Consider the following 26,283-nt stretch of genomic DNA (forward strand, 5'->3'; position numbering starts at 1 on the left):
AAAAAAAAATAGAGCCGAGCAGAGGTGGCACACACTTTTAATCCCAGGACTTGGGAGGCAGAGGCAGGCGGATTTCTGAGTTCAAGGCCAGTTTGGTCTACGGAGTGAGTTCGAGGACAGCCAAGGCTACACAGAGAAACCCTGTCTTGAAAAAACAAAAAACAAACAAACAAACAAAAACCTAGTCACTATCATGTTTAATTATGTATATATCTAGGTATGTGCACAGCAATACTGGTGCCTAAAGAGGCTAGAGGGGTCAGATCTCCTGGAGTTAGAGTTACAGTTGTGATCTGCCTAGTATGGGTGCTGGGAGTCAAACCAAGGTCCTCTGAAAGAATGGAACCTGCTCTCAAGCCCTAAGCCACTCTCCAACCCCGCCCCCCCAACCCCCTGACCTTAACTCTAACACTCCACTCGGGAGGCAGAGGCAGTCAGATCTCTGTGAACTTACGGACAGCCTTGTAAGTTTCAGGACAGTCAGGGCTATATATAGGGATCCTGTCTCAAAATAATAATAACAATATTTTTTTGAAAGCAAAGGAATGGAGAGATGGCTCAGTGGTTGAGTTCTTGTTGCACTCACTTAGATCCTGGCTCCCACCTGACAACTCAGGTATCTCATACCTATCTATAACCCCAGATCTGAGACAGGCAGAGATAGAAAGAGCTTTGCGAGTAGTTTGGGGCTTCCAACCTAGCTGAGAAAATGTGAATTCCAGATTTGGAAGAGACTTTGCCTCTAAGGACAGTCTGGGTTGCTAGAAAAGTTTGTACGATGCTCTCTTCTAGTTCCCAAGTTCTCACAGGGAAGTGCACCCCCACACATATACACAGGCTTATACATTATTAGAAAAAAAATATCGGGCTGGTGAGATGGCTCAGGGGGTAAGAGCACTGACTGCTCTTCCAGAGGTCCTGAGTTCAAATCCCAGCAACCCCAAATAAATCTTTCTAGTGTACTTACATACAATAATAAATAAATCTTTCTTTTTTTTTTTATAGGTTTACGGTTTATTCAATGTTAAATGTTACAGAGTTCTTACACTGTCAGAACCATGCCTGAGAACCCAAAGAAAGAAATGGTGCAATGGACAGCCTCATCCACCCAGACAGTGTATTAAAACTTGATTCATACGCATTTGATAATTTCACAATCTTAAAAAATTATAACAAGACTTGGAATTTACATCTGCTGCAGGTCTAATAATAAATAAATCTTTGAAAAAAAAACAAAAACAACTCACACTGAAGAAACATTTAACAGAAGCCAGAGAACCTACTACCACCAGCCGTTGAGTCAGCCCTCCCTGCCCATCAGCTGGAAGGGATGTGAAATGGACTGAAGAGACAAGGCTTCTGTTGCGCAGACATGACCTTGGTTGGGGTTGCCTCATGTGTCCTCTTTCCCTCCCTAGACAGTCCAAGGGTACGGGAAGATGAAGCTGGGGAAAGAATTGAGGGGTTCCGCTAAGGTCACCCCACTCCCCAAGCCCAACAAGTCAGAACTGTACCACGGGGATCCCATTTCCTGTCTGCCACCGCGTCTGTCCCATGACCTCTGTGTCCTCCTGTCCTTTCCAGTTCCTGCCTCTCTGCTGGGTCTGTTTGAGATAGCTCACTCCGGAAGGCTGCACTGTCTCCACCTTGAGGCATGGTTGGGGGGTCTTTTACCAGAGTGTGAGGTTGCCCGCTGGCCTGAGGAGTTACTGAAAACCCAAGGGACAGCAATTATACAAGGTTTTATTTTGGGCCGAAAGTAGAGGAGAGAGAAATTCTCAGTGTTCTACCACCTTGCCTACAGTGGTGTTGACATTTAATGAGCCAGATGAAATACCGTCTGTCATCCAGTACTTTGGAGGCAACAGGATCAAAAGTTCAAGGTCATACTCAGGGGCATAGAGTTTGAGGCCAACCTGGATTACAAGAGACCCTGCCTCAAATAATAACAACAGTCATTCTGGCACTGAGACAGAGTCACTGTGACAGTCTCCCTCCAGCTGTTATTTCAAAGCCCTTCCTTTGCTTCAGCAAAACCCATTTTTGAAAATCCCAGGCAGTGGTGATGCACTCCTTTAATCCCAGCACTCCGGAGGCAGAGGCAGGCAGATCTCTTTTGAGTTCGAGGCCAGCCTGGTTTACATAACAAGTTCCAGAACAGTCAGAACTACATAGAGAGATCCTGTCTCAAAAAACAAACAAGGCTGGTGAGATGGCTCAGCGGGTAAGAGCACTGACTGCTCTTCCAAAGGTCCTGAGTTTGGATCCCAGCAACCACATGGTGGCTCACAACCACCTGTAATGAGATCTGACGCCCTCTTCTGGTGCATCTGAAGACAGCTGCAGGAAATTACGCCGGACCCAGCGAGAGGGGTGGAGGGAGAGGGGCCGGAGCGAGAGGGGCTGGCAGAGGTCCTGAGTTTAACAGCAGCCACACACATGGTGGCTCACGGCCATCTGTACAGCTACAGTGTACTCATACACATAAAATGAATATAAAAAAACAAACAAACAAACAAAAAATCCTGTTAAAGCCCTTCGCTTAGAAGATGTAAAGATACACTTCTATAATCCTCTCTGGAAGCTGAGGCAAGAGGATGCCAATGTCTGACTGGGCAATTTAGTAAGCCCTGTCTCAAATAAAAAGTAAAGGGATTGTCATGGATGTAGCAGCGAGGTTGGGTTCCTGGGACATTTTTCATGGTCAGACCTGACAGTGGGAATCTTGGATTCCTGCTCCCAGCATGTGCTCCTCACAATTAGCTGGGGAAAGATCGATCAGATTCTTTTTTGTTTATTTGTTTCTTTCTTCTTTGCGGGGGAGGGGACTGGGGTGGAAGAATCTTTAGTTCTGTTTGCTTTGTTTACTCTCAATCATTAGGAGGCTCAGGCAAAAGGATGTATGAAGGCCAGCCTGTGTTACAAATCCAGATCCTGTCTGAGAGAGAAAAAGAAAAAAGAAACAGGCCAAGCCGTGGCCCAAGCCTTTAATCCCAGCAGTGGGAGGCAGAGGCAGGTATATTTCTGAGTTCGAGGCCAGCCTGGTCTACAGAGCTACAGAGTGAGTTCCAGGACAGCCAGGGCTACACAGAGAAACCCAGTCTTGAAAAAAAAAAAAAGAGTATCCATCACTTCTTCTACCCTGAAGCCATCTGTCTGGCAGAAAAGAAAATCTTAGATTAAAATTGATGAAAAAAAACTGTTTTATGAGTGGGGAAAGGAAGGGTATGTAGATATGACTGGATCAACAAAATGAAAAAGCAGAGGAGCACACGGTTAATCCCAGCGCTCCTGAGGCAAAGGTTGGCAGAACTCTAGGTTCAAGGACAGCCTGATCTATAGTTCCAGAACAACTAAGGACATACAGAGAAGCCCTGCTTCCTCCGACACCCCCCCTCCCAAAAATGAAAAGCACTAAACAGCAGTATCCAGGGCAGGCTGGACGACCCGACCTAGTGTCTGTCAATAATATGTCATTCATTACAAGTTAAACCTATGTCATTCATTACAAGTTAAACCCATTGTGTCGCTTAATCACTGGTTGGTTTCTCTCTGTCTGTACCATAGGAAGCAGGCAGGACATTTGGACTTTTCTCATTGTCTAGGAAATCAAGTCACAGAAAAGTAACAACTTTGTCAAGGCCTTAGACTGAATCAATGGCTAAGTTAAAAATGGGAACCCAATGCTAGACTTGGTGACGCTATTCACTTTATCCCAGCACCCTGGGCATAGAGACAGGAGGACTAAGAGTCCAAGGCCAACCTGAGCTACATGAAACGCAGTCATTAAAAAAATACACATTAACCTATCCATTATATGCATGCAGATGTTGATGTGTGTGTGTGTGTGTGTTCGGGGGTGGGGGTGCATGCCATGGCACACATGTGGAGGTCAAAGAACCATTTGCTTGAGTCAGTTTTCCTTCTACCATGTAGGTCTTGAGGAATCAACTCAGGTCATTAAAGTTGGAGGCAGAATCCTTTACCCACAGAGCCATCTCACTGGCTGCTTCAAGATGCATTCTTATGCTCTGAGTGAACTTTTTGGGGGAAAAAAAAAAAGTCCAGTTTACCATCGTGTGCCTATGCATGATTGGGCATTACAGGCAAGGACCTGCCCAGTTAAGTAATAGTTTATATAATCCACACTTGTCGATCGAAACATAACTGCCCAGCAACACCCCTTTGCAAGCAACTCTGCCTCTTGAAACCCATGAAAGGAAGTCCCCATTAAGGAACCAAGACCCCCACTCATAACAAATTCAAGGAACTCCAAGCATGAAGTTGTGGCAGTTGATTTTACCTTTCTGCAAAGTTGGATGCCAACCAAAACAAATGGCAGGCATGTTGACTGAGGCCAGAGAAGAGATTTTTTTAATTAATTAATTAATTAATTATGTTATTTATTTATTTATAAATTTATTTGTCTGATATGTTTGAGTGTCTTGCCTACATGTATGTCAGTGCACCTCATGAACCAGAGAGGGTGGAAGAGGGCATCAGATCTCCTGTAACTAGAGTCAACAGATGGTTGTGAGTCAGCACCAGGGTCTAGGGAACCAAACCTGGATCCTCTCTGCAAGAGCATCCTGTGCTCTTAACCATTGAGCCATCTCTCTACCTCCTCAGAAAATAGTTCTTATGGCTAAATGCAGGTCCCTGCCCCTTTTCTTCACAGACTGAGTAATCAGAGATGGGGTCTTACATGCCAACATCATTTAAGCTTGTCTGTTTCTCAACCAACACCCTGTGTGGGTTTATCCCTACCTTTTATACCCTGTGGATTTTGAAGCTTCCCAGGCTCATGACCTTGTCATGTGTGCATTAGATAAGCCTTACTGTTAATAATTTTCTACTCTAAACTTCTAGTCTAGGGTAGGGGTGGACTGGCATGTGCCAGTAGGGCCTGGTGCCTCCTCTTCACCTACAGCTGGGCCTCAGCTGACTTAAGCCTCTTCTGTTTTGGATATGGACCATTAAATGCTTCTTTGTCGGGGCTGAAGAGGCTCTGTGGTTAAGAGAACTGCCTGCTCTAATAGAGAGTATGGGTTGACTTTCTGGCACACAGCCATGTGTAACTCCAGGTCCAGGGATCTGATGCTCATGTCTGACCTATGTGGGCACATACATGGTACACTTATGCACAGGCAAAATATCCATATACATAAAATAAAGAAATAGAAATAAAAACAAAGCCGAGAAATAAAAACAAAGCCGAGCAGTGGTGGCGCACACTGGGAAGCACTTGGGAGGCAGAGGCAGGCGGATTTCTGAGTTCGAGGCCAGCTGGTCTACAGAGTGATTTCCAGGACAGCCAGGGCTACACAGAGAAACCCTGTCTCGAAAAACCAAAAAAAAAAAAAAAAAAAAAAAAAAAAAAAAAAAAAAAAAAAAGAAATAAAAACAAAATATTTGTCTTTCTTTACACTTCTCCAAGCTTCCCAAAAGGGAAGCCTCAAGAGTCGGCAGATGGGTCAGCAACTAAAGGTGCTTGCAGGCAAGCCTGATGACCTAAGTTCAATCCCCCAGAGGCACATGGGAAAGAGAAAAGCTACTCCTATGAGCTGTTCTTTGACTTTCATGTGTCCTACATACACACAAACACATATCAGACACACACACATACGCACCACAGGTACATACATACATGTACATATACACACCATACACACACACACATACATACCATATACACACATGCACATATACACACGCATAAACACCACATGTATACACATATACACATATATACCACATATACACCACACACTACACACACATATATACCACATATACACCACATACGCATACTCACATGCACATATATACCACATACATACCACACACACATACACACACATATATACCACAACACAAACACACATGTACCACACATACATATATACACACACACATGCACATATACACACACATATAAATGCCACACACACACATATATACTATACACACATATACATACACATACATCACAATTTGAAATAGCTTTTTAGAATTACTTTATATGTAAAGTGTTTTGCTTGCATGTATGTCTTTGCATCACATGAATGCCTGGTGCCAGAATAGGGAGGGCATCAGATGCCCTGGAACTGGAGCGAGAGACAGTTGTGAGACACCCTGTAGGTGCTGGGATTCAGTTCCTCTGCAAGAACAACAAGTGCTCATAACTAATGAGCCATATCTCCAGCCCCTCCCTACTTCCATTTTAATTTTTTTTATAAGTATGATAATTATATTAAAGTGTTTAGACCAAGCAATGACCAAGACCCTGGAGTACACTTCCTCAAGGTCCTGCAGCTCTCTTGCAGCATCTGATCCCTACTGGCCTTTGCCTTTGGATAATCTCTTGACATTTTGCAATCTGTGGGCTTCTTCAGTCCTTTGAATAAGATGCCAAGAAACACACAATCCAGGCACTGGACACAAAGCAACGCCTTCATCTGTCCCTTTCACACTTCTTGGGGGCAGGTTACTGAGCTGAGCTCAATATCAATGTTTAAAGACAAAATATTTTAGGAAGCTGAGGCAGGAGGATCAAGAGACCCCCCCACCCCGGCAAAGAAAAACAAAAGCTAGCACATATTTCAAAAGACGCGTGTGTGAGAGAGCAGAAGAAATGGCAGCCTGAGGCTTGACTCCGCTCTGGATCGGAAAAGCTCTGTGTTCACTCTGATGGTACAGACTCAGAGCCAAACAGGAAGAAGTCAATGGGGCAGCAGGCACAGAGGTTGGGGGTGACAGGATAAGATACACCAAGGCCTGCCATGACCTTGGAAGGATAGCACATGACCTGGAAACTGGAAGAAAGATGAGCTTCCTGTTGCTAACATCTGATGTGACTTGTTTTCTTGGGATGGGAAGTCAATCCCCAACTCCTCTGCCGAGGGTATCTGGAGTGAGTCTGGTTGCTTTAGAGGAAGAGGAAGAGAGACCCAGGCTGGCACACTGTCCCTTTTTTTTTTTTTTTTTTTTTTTTGGTTTTTCGAGACAGGGTTTCTCTGTGTACCCTGGCTGTCCTGGAACTCACTCTGTAGACCAGGCTGGCCTCGAACTCAGAAATCCACCTGGCTCTGCCTCTCCAAGTGCTGGGATTAAAGGCATGCGCCACCACCGCCCAGCACTGTCCCTTCTTGATGCCACCAGCCCTCAGGATACACCAAGGCATTGTCTCCTGGACCCCAGCCTCTAGACCTGTGTCAACTATGTTGTTAGTAACACCAGAGAGTGCACCAGATGTTCTCCAAAGCCTCTAGAAGGAACATAGTCCTGGATTTTGTACTTCTGGTCTCCAAAATGTTGACGGACTGAATTCTTGTTGCATACTACTGTAAGAGACAGATTGTTGTGGTCCACTTTCAGTACGGGATGCAGAGTTACAGATAAGCAAGAGTCACTAGGCGCCTCTCTCCAAGCGCTGGCTTGTTTCAGAACTTTAGGAGTTGGAAAGTTAAAAGTTTTCCTCTCGGGCTGGAGAGGTGGCTCAGTGGTTAAAGGCACCAACTGCTCTTCCAGAGGTCCTGCGTTCAATTCCCAGGAACCACATGGTGGCTCACAACCATCTGTAATGGGATCTGATGCCCTCTTCTGGTGTGTCTGAAGACAAGTGACAGTATACTCACATAAATAAAATAAATAAACTTTAGAACATAAATCTTTGTTAAAAAACAAGCAAACATATCACATACTTCCAACACACAATGAGCACAGGATATATATTACTATTCCAAAATGTAGGGAAGGAAGCACAGTGAGAAAACACTGGACCAAAGCAAGACTGACAATCATCTAGGCAAAACTCCAGACTCTGCATCTCCATGTGTGATGTCAGAATGCTCTTCAGATCTCCAACTCCTTTCACCTTTGTTGACTGTAACACACTTCTTTCTCCAGGGCTAGTCCTAGTCCCTGTTAGCAGCTTTCCTCAGCAGGTAGCCCACAGCTCTGGCATCTCTACCATCTTGGGGTCTCCAAAGCAACCACCCTTCACAGCTTTTCTGAGCCTCTCTGGGCCTCCATGCAGGGACAGCCCTGCTACACACTTGACCTCACCAACCTTTTTTAGTCACGGAGGGAGATTCCATAACCCATTTCTTCTACCCTTTACTCTAAAGCCAGAACCACATGGCTGAAGCTGCCAAGTTTTGCTGCTTGCTGGTGTTAGAACATGCCCCCCACCACCCTGTGTTCAATAACATCTTCACCAACCTTCTGGTTTTTAGGGTTTCCTTCACCAATTAAGCTTAGCTGTTCTGGAACTTGCTCTGTAGACCAGGCTGACCTTGAACTCAGAGACCTGCATGCTTCTTTCTCCTGAGTGCTGGGATTAAAGGCAAGTACCATGACTTTTCTTTAATTCCTTTTCACAAGATGGAATCTTAACTGGGTGGGATCTTGCCTAGGGTCACCACTCCCTTAACTCCATTTAATATTTTTAATCCATTTATCTCCTTGAACACAGGATTCAGCTCTATTTTACTTCCCCTTGCCCTTTTAATACTTGAACCATACACTTAGTATTTTTCTTTTTTTTTTTTCTCAAAGATGTATTTATTTATTTCATGTATGTGAGTACACTGTCGCTATCTTCAGACACTCCAGAAGAGGGCACCGGATCCCATTACTGATGGTTGTGAGCCACCATGAAGTTGCTGGGAATTGAACTCAGGACCTCTGGAAGAGCAGCCAGTGCTCTTAACCGCTGAGCGAGACAGCGGTTTTAAGTGTCTTAAGCCCCACACTTAGTATTTTTCTTTGCTCAGCCTGCTCTGTTTTCTCAAAACACTCCTCCTAAGACTGAACCACAGGACAGAATCTGTACTAGGCTGTTTTGAGAGGTTCTTTGCCAATACAATTAACCTAAATCTCTTCACCCTAGCCCCAGGCAGACTCTTGGGACAAGGGCAAAAAGCAACCACATTTTTTACCAAAACATCACAAGAACAATCTCTAGGCCACATACTAAAATTCTTGAAACCTCCTTAGAAGCCTCTTGAGTGAGGCCCCCACAGTTCAAGTCACCCTAAACACCACTGTCTTCCATGCTTCCACCATGATGGCCCATTCAGCAGTGCTTAAAGCATTCCACTGATTTCCTAACCCAAAGTTCCAAAATCTACATTTCTCAGGCAGAGCAAAGCAACATCCCAGTCCCTGGTGCTAACTTCTGTCTTAGCTGGGGTTTCCATTGTTGTGAAGAGATGCCATGGCCACGGCAACTCTTATAAAAGAAAACACTGAATTGGGGCTGGCTTACAGTTTTAGAGGTTTAGTCCATAATCCCCATATTGGGAACATAACATAAAAGAGAGCGGGGTTCTGGAAAAGGAGCTGAGAGTTCTACATCTTGATCCATAGGCAGCAGAAGGGGACTGTCTGCCACACTGGACATAGCTTGAGTTTATGTGACCCCCAAGCCTGCCTCCGTCATGACATACTCCCTCTAACGAGGGTGCACCTATTCTGTCAAGGCCACACCTCCTAATAAATAGTTCAGTTCTCTATGTGCCAAGCATTCTAATACATGAGTATACGGGGTTCATACCTAGTCAAACCACCACATCTTGTCTCAACAGAACCAAAAAAAGAGAAAAAGTTTCCTGCTCTGTGACTGAGCCATAAGAAAAGGCTTCAAGCCCTAAATTATTTCATTAGATAGGACTGTCTGAGCCAGGCAGTGGTGGTGAACGCCTTTAATCCCAGCACATGGGAGGTAGAGGCAGGAGGATTTCTGAGTTCAAGGTCAGCCTTGTCTACAGAGTGAGTTCCAGGACAACCAGGGCTGAACAGAGAAACCCTGTCTCTGGAAAAAAAAAAAAAAGGCTGTCTGAAATCCATGAAAGGAAGAATTTGAGAAGGAGACAAATGTTTGCCTGTGGGAAGAGAGGGCAGGGATTTGTCATGATCAACAGTCTTCCCCTCTTAAATTATTTTATTTATTGTGTATGAGTGTTGGCATGTATGTCTGTGTATCACATGCATTCAGTGCCCACAGAGGCCAGAAGAGAGTGTCAGGTTCGTGGGGCTGGAGTTACAGAAAATTGTGAGTTACCATTTGGGTGCTGGGAATTGAAGTCATGTCCTCTGCAAGAACAGCCAGTGCTTTTAACCAGGGAACCATCTTTCCGGTTCTGATTGGGGGAGAAATCTTTAAATAACACGCAATTGCCAGGCAGTGGTGGGGCACGCCTTTAATCCCAGCACTTGGGAGGCAGAGGCAGGCAGATTTCTGAGTTCGAGGCCAGCCTGGTCTACAGAGTGTGTTCTAGGACAGCCAGGGAGGGATACACAGAAACCCTGTCTCGAAAATACAAAAAAAAAAAAAAAAAAAAAAAAAAAAAAAAAAAAAAAAAAAAAAAAAAAATCATGCAACCATTTTTACCTCTTCTGTATGCTGATGTCCCTTTCTGCTGAACTTTAACTAGTCTCTTGAATTTGTTATAATCTTATTTTCAATATCCTCGGCTAGCTGGCCAACGAGATTCCAGGGGGATTTCCTGTCTTTGCTTGCCCTCTTATAGTAGGAGGTCTTGAATTACACACCTGAGCCATTGGATCCCACTTAAAAGTTCTGAGGATCCAAATTCAGGTCATCATGCTTAGACAGAAAGCACTTTCACATGCTGAGCTAGCTCCCTACCCCAGCAAATGATTTTCAAAATCATAATCTGAGAAGCACACAGCATACCCCGGAACGTATGGAAAACAGCAGCAGCCTCCACTTCAAGGGGTTTTGTGGGAGCTCAGAAAGGTCATCCTTTCATTCAACAAATGTTCACTGAGAACATTCCATGTGCCTGGACCTGGCCTAGGCACAGGGGGCACATCTGGGACATAAGATGTAGGTGGCTTCTGGGAACTTGCTTGACTACTGTGCAAGAGCAGAAAATTTACGCAGATCAGGGTACCAGCCCAGGGCAAGTGTGACCCAGCAAGATGGAGCAGAATAATAGGAAGAACCAGAGAGGAGCAGCCACCAACCATAGTCCTTGACAGCAGAGACCTAGGTAGGGTAAGTGCTGAGCCCCTGAGGAACACAACCTTAGGCCAGTCTAGGGATCACGACCTGAAATTGGCTCTGTAGATAAGGCTGGCCTCCTAATCACAGAAAGGCACTTGTCTCTACTTCTGGAATGTTGAGATTAAAGGCTCTTTCCATGCTTATAACTGGAGCCGGAGGGCTATAGATGGAACTGATAGGAAAAAGCTTACCTAGCATAGCCAGAGGCCTTGAGCTTGAGTCTCATCGCCCAGGCTACAAAAACACATAGACATGCTCACATAGACAACATAGACAAGCTCTAAAATGCCTTTGGCTTTGTGAGTTATATCCATTTGTTTTCGGTATTAAAAATGAAAAGTGTTGGGGGAGGGAGGGGGCTGGAGAGTTGGCTCAGCAGTTAAGAGCACTTGCTGCTCTTTCAGAGAACTTGAGTTTTTAGTTCCCAGGACCTGCTCAGAAGGCTCATAACCGTGGTTAACTCCAGCTCCCAGGAACCCAATACCCTCTTGCTCTCTTCTGGACTCTGAGGGCACAAATAAAGAAAATGTGATATTTATGTATTTATTTATTTGTTCTGTGTTTGGTTTCAGACTCTGGGACCAGGGACTGAGGTGCATATTTTACATATCAAAAGCTTATCTGAGCCGGGCTGTGGTGGGGCACGCCTTTAATCCCAGCACTTGGGAGGCAGAGGCAGGTAGATTTCTTAGTTCGAGGCCAGCCTGGTCTACAGAGTGAGTTCCAGGGCAGCCAGGGCTGTACAGAGAAACCCTGACTTGAAAAACCAAAACCAAAAACAACAACAAAACAAAAGCAGATCTGGTCTCATCCCTCAATCCCTACCTGGCATAACCTGCTCCCAGCCTTGAACTTTCCAGCCCAGGGACTGGGCTGTCCTTCTCCCAGACACTCTTCCCTAATAAATCCAGACATTTTGGTCTCTCTCTGTCTCCTCTCTATGGATGAGCCCTGCCCTCCTCCCCACTTCCCTCAACCCCCATGGTGACTTTCCTGATCTCCTTCCTTGGATCCAATAAACTTGGCTTGAGAGGAGCTTTCCTTTTTTTTCTTTCGTTCTTTTCTTTTTTTCTTTTTTCTTTTTTTGAGACAGGGTTTCTCTGTGTAGCCTTGGCTGTCCTGGAACTCACTCCATAGACCAGGCTGGCCTCAAACTCAGAACTCAGAAATCCGCATGCCTCTGCCTCCCAAGCACTGAGATTAAAGGCGTGCACCACCATAGCCAGGTGAGAGGAGCTTTCCAATACACCTGCATTTAATATAATCTGTTCTGGCTTGAATGGGATCATTTTAGTAGTGGAGAAAAAAACTTATCAGTTTGTTTGTTTGTTTTCCCAGACAGGGTTTCTCTGGAACTCTGGCTGGCCTGGAACTAGCATGTACAGCCTGCCTCTGCCTCCAAAGTGCTGGAACTAAAGGTGTGCACCCCCCACCTCCCCACCCCGTGATAATTATTTACTTTGGAGGCTTTTGCCTTTGTTTGTGTTTGTTTTTGGAGACAAATTCTCAATTCCAGGTTGGCCTCAAACTCAGTATGTAACTAAGCTGGCTTTGAATGCTTCCTGATGCTCTTACAGCAATCTCCGAAGTGCTAGGATTCCGGCTGTGGTCCATGTATAACTATTATTTATTTGTTGTGGTTGTTTGTGTTTCCAAACAAGACCTCCCTATGTAACTCTTCACTGGCCTAGAACTCACAGACTTCCTTCTGGAATTAAAGGCCAGTGTCACCAGGCCCACATACATTTATTTAGTATTTATCGAGTATTATATAGTCATGCTGAGGCATGAGTGTAGAGGTCAGAGGACAACTGGTCAACCTCCCACTTCTTTCCTTTCGCCGTATTTCAAGTCAGGGTTTCTTCATAGAACCCTGGCTGTCCTGGAACTTGTGCATCCATCACTTAGAGCACACTCCTGCACTGGTCATGCTGGTGACTCCCAGATGGTCAGGCTTTCCACTTTTCCCTGTTTTTCATTTTGTCACATTTGTTTCTGTGGCCACTGTGGCCAGAGTCTTCAAGGACTGGGAAGCTGCCCAGCCCACCTGGTATACACCCATTTCTCATGATTGTAGCTTGAATTTTACCTTTGACAATAAATGTCAAAGACATCAAGCCCCTCCTGGGAAAATGTTTGTTACCTTCCTGCCCAAGGATTCTGGGAACAGTGATAATTTTCACACCTACGTGTGATCAGAGTTCCCAAAATGATCTCCTCAGACAGGACAGGCCTGGAGAATTACTCTGTCCTCTTGGGCATAGAGTTAACGACTTTGTGCTGAGAGGTTAAAATTTTCAAACTGTACTTTGGGAACTTAGCAGTTAGTTGAACTCAATGGGAGACTAGCTCCCAGGACTTAGAAGAATGAGAAACTAGCTCCAAGAGCATAGAACTATGGAAGACCAGCTCCCAGGATATAGAATAATGGGAGACCAGCTCCCAGAACATAGAAGAATGGGAGACCAGCTCCCAGAGCTTAGAGATCGGAGCAGCCTGGCAGGAGAAAAGAAAAATGAGGTAACAAACAATTGCCAGGTGGCTAACCTGCTTCTGAACCCTAGCACAAGCCAGCACCAATCAGAGACTACCCTGTACTTTCCCCTGCCTTAGTTTCCCCTTTTCCCCTAGCAACTGTGTGGGTATAAAAACCTATTTAAATTTTTGCTTGGTGCCAGACTCCTCTACCCCTGCGAGGGATATGAGTCTCGCCCCAGCTAAATGGAATAAAAAAGCTTCTTGCAGATTGCATCAAGTCCGTGTCTTGGTGGTGTGTGGGGTCATAGCTCCCGGGATTTGAGTGTGGGGGTCCCTCTGGGAATCTCACAGTGCTAGGCTACATATATATCCACAGTTTTAATAGGAAGTGTGGTCTTTCATGGCCCTCTAGAAAACATCTGCTAAGGTGGGGCGGGGGGAGACTCAGCTTAAGGGGATTCTGGGAAGTCTCATGGGGGTGGGGTTAAAAAAAAATCACAGGAGGCCACACTCCATTGGAGTGTCTATTATCTGCTTGGTAGGCATATTGCTCTGAGTTATTTATCACAGTTGGGGTGGACTGCACTAAATTTACTGGCTTAGAAAAACACAGATGATTTCCTTTGCGGGTCTTCAGATTAGAAGATGGACAGTGTTCAAATTAAGGTGTAGGCAGGACTTTGGGCCTTCCACATGGTTTGTGGCCTAACTTGTTTTTAGAGGCCAGCTGCAGGCCTTCCACTTCTGACCTTTGTCTATGTCTCCCAGACAGGGCCTCATGTAGCCCAGGCTGGCCTCTAGCTCAATTTATGGCTCAGTATAACCTTGAACTCCTGATCCTCTTGCTTCTACCTCTGGAGTATTGGGATCACAAACTGGGCACCACCATGCCTGGTCTACAGAACAAGTTCCAAGACAGCCAAAGTTACACAGAGAAACCCTGTCTCAGAAAAACCAAAAGAAGGGGGTTGGGGATAGGAGTGCTAATAGGATTAGGCTCAGGGTCACAAACGTCCTATGTGTATGTAATGCTTTATAGATGCTGGGCAAGTGTTCTACCAAGGGAACTCCAGCCCCGCTCTCCTCGACTTGTCTGCCATCTCTCTTATCCTTGCCTACATTCCCTGATAGAGACCCTTGATATCGTGGGACCAACTTGGAATGACCCTGTTCGCATCCCTCAGTGAAGTAATAAAGTGAAAAACAGAGTTCTGGGAATGTAGAAATAAAGTTTCACAGTAGAATAAGAGAGCCGTATTCCAGCTCCTGTAAGCAGCAGCTTCAGACACTGAGAAGTTGTGTTCCAGGGATACCCAAGGACATGTTGTAAAAACAAAGTTCTGGTGGTCAGAATGTTGAGACAGAATGACCAGGCCATTCTGACCAAGTAAGGTCAAAACAAAAATAATTGGTGGTCGCAATGACTTTAAGGTCCACAAAAACAAGATTAGCAATTCTCTAAAGAACACCCCCAACCCCTCCCTGTGGTGAATTTCGAAAAAGACCACAAACTGTCACCCTGACCTTGCTGATGACAATCCCTCCTACCACCTAGTTACTCAGCCCCTTCCCAGAGACTTTTCAAGGACAGGCACAGAGCTGGATAGGGAAGTTGGCTGACTAAGCCAAGAACAGCCCCCTGAGCAAGCCCACCACTGCCTGATGAGATCCTTTGTCCTGTGTTCCACCAACCAGAATAAGCCAGCTAGCCCTGAAGCAGGAGTCTGCCCTCTGTAAAGTATAAAAGATGTGTGCTCCACCAGACGGTGGTGACACACACCTTTAATCCCAGCACTTGGGAGGCAGAGGCAGGCGGCTTTCTGAGTTTGAGGCCAGCCTGGTCTACAGAGTGAGTTCCAGGACAGCCAGAGCTATACAGAGAGACTCTGTCTCAGAAAACCAAAAAGAAAAAAAAAAAAGATGTGTGCTTTCTATGTTCGAGGTTGACCCCCCCCCCCCCGTGAGGGTGGGCAACCCCACATACGTGGATCAATAAACCTCATGTTATTGGAACATGTCAATCTGTGTTCTCTCTGGGTTGAGCCAAGTTTACAACATCAGCACCATTCCATCTGCAAGGGTCTCACTGGCTAGCTCACATCTCCAGCTATGTAGGGACTTGGCTATGCTGTCTTCATGTCTTTAAGAAGGGGTTAACTTGCTGGGCAGTGATGGTGTATGTCTTTAATCCCAGCACTCTGGAGGCAGGGGCAGGCAGATTTTTGAGCTCAAGGCCAGCCTGGTCTACAGAGTGAGTTCCAGAGCAGCCAGGGCTATATAGAGAAATCCTGTCTCAAATAACAACAATAAAAACCCCAAACAAAAAGAAGGGGTTAACCACATCTGACATGGAAGAGCCACAGAAAGGTTAGGGAGCCTGTCCAAGTTTACACAACCACAGGGACCAGCTTGAAACTCCAGGTGGGCTACTAAGCACAGAGTGGGTTCACTGTGGGGACCTATTGAGGCAGGAGAAAAAAAAAGTTAAGGCGGTATGGGTGTGGGAAGCTGGACTTCTGGGGATCTAGTCTTCGTTTCCTGTTGGCTGAGAGTTATGAAAAACTCTGAGAGTTTTTATCAGAGACTGATAAAGCCAAGGTTACCTGTAGGGGTAAAGGTGGTTTTCCTTAGGACATTGCCACCAACGATGCTAAAGGCAATAAAGCATTCCTACTTTGAGCCAGGACATTTGTGACCCTGAGCCTAACCCTATTAGCACTCCCATCCCCCACCCCTCCTTCTGGTTTTTCTGAGACAGGGTTTCTCTGTGTAACCCTGGCTGTCTTGACCAGGCTGGCCTCAAAGAGATTCTCCTGTCTCTATCTCCAGAGTGCTGAAATTAAAGGCAGATGCCACCACACATGGCCCAACAACCAGCTTTATAAAACCACCTGACTTGATTTCATTTACAAAAGGAAATAAATCATTTTCTGAGACAAAGTCTTGCTATCTGAGCCAATCTGGAATTTACCAGAGGCCTGTCTGTTTCTGTTTCACCCATCTGAGAGTAAAGGCTTGTGCAGCCAACCAGGGCCAAAAGAAAATTCTTAGGAGAAGCCATTGAACCAACTCATAGAGTTTTGCTTTGTTTTGTTTTGTTGAGCCAGAGGTAGTAGTAGTATGAATTGTAGTCCTGCAGGCAGTGGTGGTACACGCCTTGAATCCCAGCACTTGGGAGGCAGAGGCAGGCGCATTTCTGAGTTTGAGGCCAACCTGGTCTACAGAGTGAGTTCCAGGACAGCCAGGCTACACAGAGAGACCCTGTCTCAGAAAAACAACAACCACAACCACAACCACAACAACAAAACAAAAACAAAACCCAAAAAACAAAACAAACAAAGAAACAAAAAAGAATTGTAGTTCTGTACTAGGAAAGCAGAGGCAGAAGTTTCATTTCATCCTTGGCTCTCTAGAAAGTTTGAAGCCAATCTTTGCTACATGAGCACTTGTGTCAAAGCAAAGGAAAACAAAACCCAAGACACCTAAGGGCAACTCTCTGGAGCAGCTGTGCCCACACTTGTACATTATCCTTTCCCTCCTCGTCTCTAAATCCTAAACTCAGTCAGACCCCTGTACTCTCTCTCACCTCTACTTAATAAACTTGTCAACTGTGCCTCACATGGGCTTGTCATAAAATTCTTTCCTGGCCAGGCAGTGGTGGTGCACAACTTTAATCCCAGCACTCAGGAGGCAGAGATAGGCAGATCTCAGAATTCAAGGCCAGCCTGGTCTACTGAGCTGGGAGTAGGACCTTTAGCAAGGTTTGTTTGCTTGTTTTTAGGACAGGGTTTCTCTGTGTAGCCCTGGCTGACCTGGAACTCACTCTGTAGACCAGGCTGGCCTCAAACTTAGAAATCCGCCTGCCTCTGCCTCCCCAGTGCTGGGATTAAAGGCGAGTGCCAGCTCTGCCCGGCGGCTGTTTTTTGTTTTTTTCTTTGAGTATATGGCTGAGTTAACATCTTTCCTGTGTGTATGCACCTGTGTGTGTGCAATAGGTAACATCTACTGAGTCCTTTGCAGAATGTGCTAAGTCATCAACATGAATATCCACATCCCCCCCAACTCCGAGACAGAGCCACCTTATGTAGTTCTGTGGGGCCTGGAACTTGCTATGTAGATTGGTCTGCAATTCATACATGATCTTCTTACCTCTGCACTCTATATAGTGAGATCACAGAACAATCCCAGATTGACGAGTTCTTTCTAAAGTTATTTATTTTGTGTATGCCCCTTTGTATGTCAGAAGGCAGTTTGTAGTTGGTTTTCCCTTTGCGTCACGTGGATCCCGAGGATGGAACTCATTTAGTCGTCAAGGGTACAGGAGTCAGCCTACATTACCCGCTGAGTCATCTCACTAGCTCCTTCAACGTTTATTTTTATGTTTTACAAAGAAAAAAAATGTCTTTTTCCCAATGCCAGGCAAAGCTAGTGAAGAGAATGAAGAGTGAAGGAATGAATGAATGAATGAATGGTCAGAAGAGCGCGCTCCATAAGCGATCCGTGGGGATCTCTAGTGGATGTCCCAGGGCGGAGCTCAGGCGGGGACAGCGCAGTTACCACTCCCGGACTCCACCTTGCAGCCCCGGGGTGCTTAGCTAGCTCCATCCTCCTGCTCTCGCCAGGAGCGGCCGCCCTCAGCCCGTTGGGGACAGAAGGGTCGCCGACCCGGGCGCACGCCCACCTGTCGCGCGCAAGCGCAGAACGCCGCCTGGCTCTCCCGCGGCGCAGTCACTGCGCAGGCGCGGCGGCCGCTGCGAGTGTGTCTGTGCGGCGATAAGATGGCGGCGACGGGAGACGCGGCGTGAGAAGCCGGAGCAGCACCGAACCTCATTGAGACGGGCCGCCATGGCCCTCCACAACCCACAGGTAGCGCGGGCCGCGTCCAGGGCGGGAGGTCTGGGCCACGGGGCAGCCTCGGGGCGACGGGCGCGAGGTGCGCAGAGGGCGAGCGGTGGGGGAGGCGCCGGCACGCTGCCGGCCTAGGCCCGCGCCGCGCCCCTTAGTGCCGCGCTCCCCAGCGTCCGAGGCCGTCCGAACTGCCCCGAGAACGCCCGAGCCGCCCCGAGAACGCCCGAGCCACCCCGAGAATGCTCGAGGCCGCAGGGAAGGCCACCGCGTGCCCGGCCGGCAGCCGCCGATTCCCGGGCGACGCTCTGGCCCAGCGGCGCGGGTGGCTGGTGTGCTGCGGCGCCGCGGGGACCTGGCCCCTCGCCTCAGGAATTCTGTTGCAAAGAAAACCGGGAACCGCTGGGGCGGCAGACTCTGCCTTGCCCGGGACAGACACCTTTTGCACGGAGTCCGAGCCCAGGCTGAGTCTGGGCCCGACAGGCCGATTGCCTGCTACGTTTTCTGTGCCGGAGCTGCTCCTGCAGATCCTCTCATAAGATGCACTTAGAAGTGAGAAGTCAGCACGTGGTGCAGCTTCTCCGGGCTGCTTTAGACCCGGCGTGTGTTGGGGTCTGAGCCCTACACTAGAAATTGCTGTCTTCTTTTATAATCCTCTCTGAGGGATTTTTCTGTCAGATTGAGGAGTAAAATGACTCTCGGGAAACTACTGAGGAGTAAAATTCCTTTTCCGAGGATGGTAGGTGGGTGTATGTACGGGCCGGTGAGGTCGATCTGGTTAGGCCACCTCTCAAGAACAAGAGTCTTTATTTTGGGGCAGGGTCTTTCTCTGTAGTCCGCGGTCACCTCTAACTTAGGATTTTTTTTCCTCTACCAGCCTGGTGGGTTGCAGGAACGAGCCACCATGTGCTTTTGAAAGGTATTTTAGTAACTGTTGCAATATGGGATTTAAACCTCGAAACGGCTTTTAATGAAAGGTTAGATCCTAGGAGAAACTTCCGTTCTCAATATGTGGTGTTTCATAGATCAAATCTGAACTTTGCCTTTTTGACCTTTCCCCTCCATCTGTAAATGCTTTTGAATTTTGGTGTAGGGTTTTTTGTTTTGTTTTGTTTTGTTTTGTTTTTTGGTTTTTGTTTTGCACTAGGCAGACGATTCGTATTTGTTGAATAATATATTATGACAAATGTATCATTCTGAGTTTTTCTTTTTTCTTTCTTTTCTTTTCTTTAAGTTTTAGACAGGTCTTCACTATGCAGCCCTGGTCGGCTTGGAATTAAGACAACTGCCTGCCTCTGCCTCCAGGGTTCTGGTGATTCGGAGTATTCACCACCACCACATCTGGCTCTACTCAGACATTTTTATTTTTATTTTATGTGAATGAATGCTTTGCTTGCCTGTATGTATGTTCCTGGTGTCGATTGAAGTGAGAAGAGTGTTGGATCTCCTGGAACTGGAATTAGAATGGTTGTCAACCTCTGAGTCCTGCTGAGAATGGAACCCCAGTTTTCTGCAAGAGTAATTGCCTTAAACCCTGGAGCCATCCCTCCAACCCCTCTTCATAGACTTGATCAACTCAAAAACACCTTTAGTCCCAGCACTAGGGAGGCAGAGGCAAGCAGATCTCTCTGAGGCCAGCCTGGTTTACAGGGTGAGTTCTAGAACAGCCAGGGCTACAAAGAGAAACCCTGTCTCAAACAAAAAAAAAAAATCTAGTTGACTACCTTATTTTTGGAATTACTCTGTACTGTTCATTCTTTTTTGGGGTGTTGGGGGTTCGAGACAGGGTTTCTCTGTGTAGCCCTTAGAAATCAGAAATCGCCTGCTTCTCTGCCTCCCAAGTGCTGGGATTAAAGGTGTGTGCCACCACCGCCCAGCTTGTACATTCTGAACTGAGCTGTAATGTAAATCTTTGTGTGTGTGTGTGTGTGTGTGTGTGTGTGTGTGTGTGATTTTGAGATGAAGAAAGAATGTGTAAGCATATTTTGCTTTTTCAAGCACCAGTAACAATATCCAGTTGGTGGAAGTGGTCATGATGCTCTGTAAGTCTTTATTTCCCTGAGGTTCGTTGTCCTGGCATTGCATGGAGCCAGACTGCAGAACCTCACCAAACAAATGTTAGCAGTGCCTTGGTTCAGCTAGTGGTAGAAGGGAGAAGAGGTGATGATAGTTTTAGTCCTGTTTTATTTTTAAAAGACGAGTGTAACAGCTGTTTAAGGTGAGCACACCTGTAACCCCTGCATGGGAGAAGTGGTGGCAGGAGAATCAGGAGTCCAAGGTCATCCCTAAGCTACATAGCATGGTTCAGACCCCCCACCTCCACAGAGAGAAAGGAGGGAGGGGAAAGAGGAGGAGGAGGAACAGGATTTCACTATTTTTTTTGTTTTTTTTTGTTTTTGTTTTTGTTTTTGTTTTTTAAAAAATTTATTTATTTTATGTGTATGAGTATACTGTAGCTGTATAGATGGCTGTGAGCCATCATGTGGCTGCTGGGAATTGAACTCAGGACAGCCCCACTCGCTCCAGCATAATACACTGTAGCTGTCTTCAGATGCACCAGAAGAGGGCGTCTGATCTCGTCATGGGTGGTTGTGAGCCACCATGTGGTTGCTGGGATCTGAACTCAAGGACCTTGGGAAGAGTAGTCAGTGCTCTTACCTGCTGAGCCATCTCCCCAGCCCAGGATTTCACTATTGAAACTGTTTTTGAGTTCTAAGTATTTTAACAATTAGTTCATTCAGTCATGAGATATTTATTAGCAGTTTACCTTGGGCTAGCCTCCATGATGTGCACAGTGGGTGGCTTTTGTTTTGATTTGTTTTTGGAGACAGGGTTACTATGTAGTCAGATTTGCTTTAGACTGAGTTTTCCTGCCTCAGCCTCTCAGGGACAGAGATTTTAGGGAGGAGCCTAAATAGTCTAGGGTTTTGTTGAAGTAACTGCCACAGGTTTACAGGTAAGGGTCAGTTTTCAGTGGACTTTCAGAGATTACAGGTTAACTCTTGATTTCCATTTTTTGGGTTTGTTTGAACCCTGTTTTGTGAATTGAAGGGCAACAGTGAACTTGGAAAGACTCTGGGTATAGGGCGTTCCTGTCCACCAGCTAAACCAGTTTAGAGAAGGAGCGTTCACCTTAGGTGGAAGTGAATCTGGCATTCCTGCTGTCAGAACTTGGCTCAGTGAGCCGAGCAGATTAATTTCCTTATACTTGGAAAGTTGGTGTTGGGTTCACAGTGTTGATTCTTTACTCTAGTTAGGTAGTGTGCTATTGGTTTCTGTTATCCTTAACGTAGACCCCACATTTTACATGCTGGAGTTCTTGGACATAGTTTCTACATTTATGGCAGTGTTATACTTACTGTCTTGGAACTGCATTTGTAACTGATAGCTAGATTGGGGTACTTAAAGATTTTTCCTTCATTGAAACAGTGTTTCAGTATGTAGCCTGTGGAACTGTAGCAGCCACAGGCAGTTTCACAATTCCTACTTCAGACTCCTGAGCTACCTTAGTCTGCTACTAGATCAGAATCTTACAGGGCTTGTGCAACTGAATTAAGTAGCAGTTTGGAAGTGGTTATGGGGTATTTGAAGATATTTTTTTGTGCATAACAATAGCAAACATTTCAGTCAATTCTGAGCTGTAAATTCTATGAGAAGTCCAGGAGCTGGCAGTCCTCTGAATGCTTATTGTGTCTAGGGACTTGCCCTCCTGCCCTTTAAACTCTCCTTGTTGGGAACTCAGCACCGACAGTCAGTGGGCAGGCATGATTCTGGATTCTTCTCTAGGGCTACTATTAGAATAGGTATTTCAATTTATGTAGCATGATTTGAACAGTGGAAAATTAAAAGGAGAAAGATGGCACAATTTGGTGACTGCCTTGTGCAGACTAGATTGTCAAGAATGGGGGAAAGCTGTCCTCTTCACTTGCATGAGGTACATCAAGTCATGGTACTTTTGCAAATTACAGTTGTGTGAGCATTTCTGAGCAGTGGATCAAGGTTTCGGATGCACTAGGTGGGGCTGGGAGACACTGGTCATTGATAACTTACTTAAGTATGCTTATGGGAAGTGGTTAGCAGAGCTTGCTTCTGAGTTTGTGACTAGGCTAGTGCATTGCAGTTGGCACACATGAAGAGCCACTACTGCAGAGCAGACACATACAGCTGCAGTGGAATTTGCTGGCCATGGGATGTTGGATTAGTGTCATTTGTCTTTTAGTGCCACTTCAGCAGGGCACTATTCATTTCTAAGACTTGCATGTGCTTGGCCTGCAGTTTTTCTGTCTGGAAGTGATCTCCCAAAAGGCCTTGTGTGACCATCCTGTCTGGGCAGGCTGGATTAAGAGCTGTTGGGGGTGGAGAGGTAGTGCTGTGGAACACTTGCTGCTCTTGCAGAGGACCTGGGTATGATACCAAAGGGTAGAGCACAACCTTGCCTGGAACTCTAGTCCCAGGATATTTGGCATTTTCTTGGCATTTTTGGGCACTGAATGCACATGATACCCAGACATAATGCAGACAAAACACCCATATTCATGAGGTTGAAAGAGAAAGAACAAGTAAGCATTGGACCAACCCGGGTGGTGCATATCTGTCATCTCAGCCCATGGGAGGCTGAGCGTGCTTGAGAATTTGAGCCAGCCTAGGCTACGTGGCAAAATCCTGGCTGAAGAAAAAAATAACATAAATTGGAACAAAAAGGTAGTCCACATGGCAAGTTTATCTATTTGTTTCAAAGATCAGAAAAATGTGTGGTTCATGGTGAAATGGATGTTGCTCTTTAGAGTATAGCTCTTCACGAGCTGGTTATTTTTGTTAGTGTAGGAAACTCTTCAACTTGATGCTGTTTTTTCATCTGAAGACCTAGGAAGTGAGAAGCTGCCCACTCCTGTGCTGCCCCTTTCAACAGTTATTCTTTCCTGGGGTCAGCACAGGCGGGCTACCAGGACAGATGGGTAAAAGGACCTCTTCCTAGAACTTCTTTTTCATGCTTACAAGAGAGTGGAGAGTATGTGCAAGATCATGTTAATGGAGCTGCTCTTGTGTGTAGGTGCATGTCCATGTGCTTATGGAAACCAGAGAACATGTGGATGTCTTAGTGCCCTAGCTGGTGAGCTCAGCTCAGGATGTTCTTTAAAAAGAAATTAGTCTACCACTTCCCAATATCCCAGCCTGGCTTCAAAATGCTCCTTTAAAGCTTCTTTGGGTGATGGTGTCCATCTTTTAATCAGGAGGCAGAGGCAGGTGGATCTCTGAGTTCCAGGACACCCAGGGCTACACAGAGAAACCCTATCTCCCCCCACCCCCCAAAATTAGTGTGTGTGTGTGTGTGTGACTTTAAATGTAGCTAAGGCTACCTTCAAATTTGCTATTTAGCCAAGGATGACTTATGAACCTCCTGCTTCTACCTCCCCAGTGCTGAGATCACAGTAGTGTGCACCATGCTGGTTTATAGGATTCTGAGGCTACAGCTCAGAGCTTTGTGTCTATCAGTTGGCATTCAAGTGCTCCACAAGAATTAGATTGAGAAAAGTACTAAGGGTGCAACAATAGCCATGCTATAGGCCAGTGTTGGTGGGTAACCAGGCTGTGGCAGAGAGAAGCTGCCTAATGAGGAGTGCACCCCGAGTCCTTAGTTGGTCTTTTGGCTGGGCAGGACATAGTTGGTACAGCTCTGTGTTCACAGAGACAGAATTTGGAAGACTGAAGTCTTGCTGTGTCACAGCTGCTGGCCAGGAACTTGTAGCAATCATGTCTCGGTCTGCTGAATGCTGTGATTAGAGGTGTACACCCTGCAAAATTGATCTTATAAAATACACTGAAGTAATATGGATTACATTTTGCAAGACATAGACCTTGTCACACAGACTGCCAAAGAACATTTAATGGAATCCATTAGAAAACCAGCAGTCACCTTTGGATGAGAGTCTGCCTGCAGCATTGAGCTCTCACACCCACACCGGTGCCCTTGCTGGGACAGAAAGTATGCACCTTGACTCCATCTCTTTCATCTGAGCCGTGTCAGGTCCCATTAGCTTATGGATTTATTGGTATTCTAGCAGCTGTCAAGAAGCTTTCTAGCATTTCCTTCTTTTTGTCTCCTGCATCTTACCTGTATTAGGCAGCTTATCTCAGAAGTAAACCCTGGGAGGGGATCTCTTATGTGTGTGAGGTGTGTGGGAGCTAGAGGACAACTCTGTAGGGTTAGTCATTGTATTCACAATAGGTTTGTCTGTAGCTCTGGTTGTCCTGTCCTCTGTCCACTGTGTAGATCAGGCTCTACTTCACCTGCCTCTGGAGTGCTGGGATTAAAGGCTTGAGCCTCTACTGCCTGGCTCCTTCCACTTCTATGTGGGTGCAAGAGATGAAACTTAGTATGAATTTCAGAAGTAGAACCCAGATCTTGGCTTATATAGCAGCTGCATTTCCCTGCCGAGCCGTCTTCCTGGCCCAGGACTTAAAATTAAAATACATGTTTCTGACCTCTTTAGCTTCCATTGATGGTAGCCACAAAGCCAGGGTGCAACATCTTTTCTTTGACATACCCATCAAAGCTGTGGGGTAAGCAAAAGAGTTTGAATGAAAAGGAAGCTTAATTCCAGATTCTGTGATACCTGCCCATTCTATTACCCCCCACCCCCATGTGTATGAGAGTGTTTGCCTGCATGTGTTTTTGGACCAAAAAACTGTATAACTGTATTGGCTCCTCTGGAACTGGAGTTAGACTGCGTTTTCCTGGTTGTCCTGGAATTTGCTCTATAGATTGTGCTGGCCTCAAACTCAAAGAGATCCTTCTGCCTCCTGAGTGATGGGACTAAAGGTGTGCCACCACACTTGGCTGACTTTTTTTTTTTAAAAGAGTAATTTAAGGATCACAGCAAATTTGAGAAGATAAAAACATCTCCCACATAACCTTTTGGTATTTTAAGTAATGATTTCCTTTGGATGGCTGCCAAGGCTGTCACTCTTTATTTAAGACCAATTGGTGGCGGGAGAGATGGCTCAGCGGTTAAGAGCACCAACTGCTCTTCCAGAGGACCTGAGTTCAATTCTCAGCAACCACATGGTGGCTCACATGGCATCACATCTGTAATTGGATCCGATGCAGCTTTCTGGTGTGTGTCTGAAGACAGCTACAGTGTAATCATATAAATAAAAATAAATCAATCTTTAAAAAAAAAAGACCAAAATTAGGCTTCCTGTGTAGGTGAAAATTGGACAGGAAGTAGTATATTGTACCACACTTGACTTTGAAGAGACATTGCGTCGGCTGGCACTATGGTTTGTGTGGTCCTCCGTTGCCTGTGTAGCCTGTGTCAGCTGTCACATACTGTTATCACTCTTCCACACACACCAGAGAAGAGGCAGGCCTATAGGTCAAGAGACTGATAAGTCAGTGTTAGGGACTTAAAAGCAGGCCTTTAGCCTTCTAGTTTGAGTTTTCCACTTTGTAGAGTTGCTTTTATAGAGGATACTAGGCCAGGGCCTGATGTCCACTGAGTGACTTTTTAGTGATCCTCAAATGAAAGAATGAGAGATAAAGGAGTGCATGCAGTCTGCTCCTTTCTGATTTGATTTTTACTAATAAAACAGTGCTATTTTGTGAGCCACTCATCCCCAGCAAAGGAGATGGGAAATTTAAACTAAAAATAAAGGTTTTCTTCACTGATCCTTCATCTTCAGTTTGTCATCTGTATGTTTTTGGTTAGACTTTTTTGTTTTGGTTTGATTTAGAGACAGGTGATAGGTTCTCTCTGAGTTGGCAACCTGGACTACTCACTGGATTTGGTATGTGCTTTGTTTCCCAAGCACTGGGGTTAGGGACTGGAGCTGCCTTACACTGTGTGTCTGTGTCAGTGTGTCTCTCTGTATTGTGTGTATTTTAATGACAGACTCCTCCTACCTCACTCCCCATTCTGGCCTCA

The 26,283-nt window shown here is 45.9% G+C and overlaps 1 protein-coding gene across 1 annotated transcript in view; it reads left to right on the top strand.

Annotated features, from left to right (window-relative positions):
• The window catches only part of Usp10 (ubiquitin specific peptidase 10), a 63,299-nt gene that overhangs the window by 734 nt on the left and 36,282 nt on the right, over positions 1-26,283 (top strand). The window contains exon 2 of the mRNA XM_031336891.1: positions 18,113-18,379. Within this exon, the coding sequence (XP_031192751.1) occupies positions 18,113-18,379 (267 nt within the window). The remainder of the gene's footprint in view (positions 1-18,112; positions 18,380-26,283) is intronic.

Source organism: Mastomys coucha, unplaced genomic scaffold (genome assembly GCF_008632895.1).
Source record: "Mastomys coucha isolate ucsf_1 unplaced genomic scaffold, UCSF_Mcou_1 pScaffold22, whole genome shotgun sequence".
NCBI lineage: Eukaryota > Metazoa > Chordata > Mammalia > Rodentia > Muridae > Mastomys > Mastomys coucha.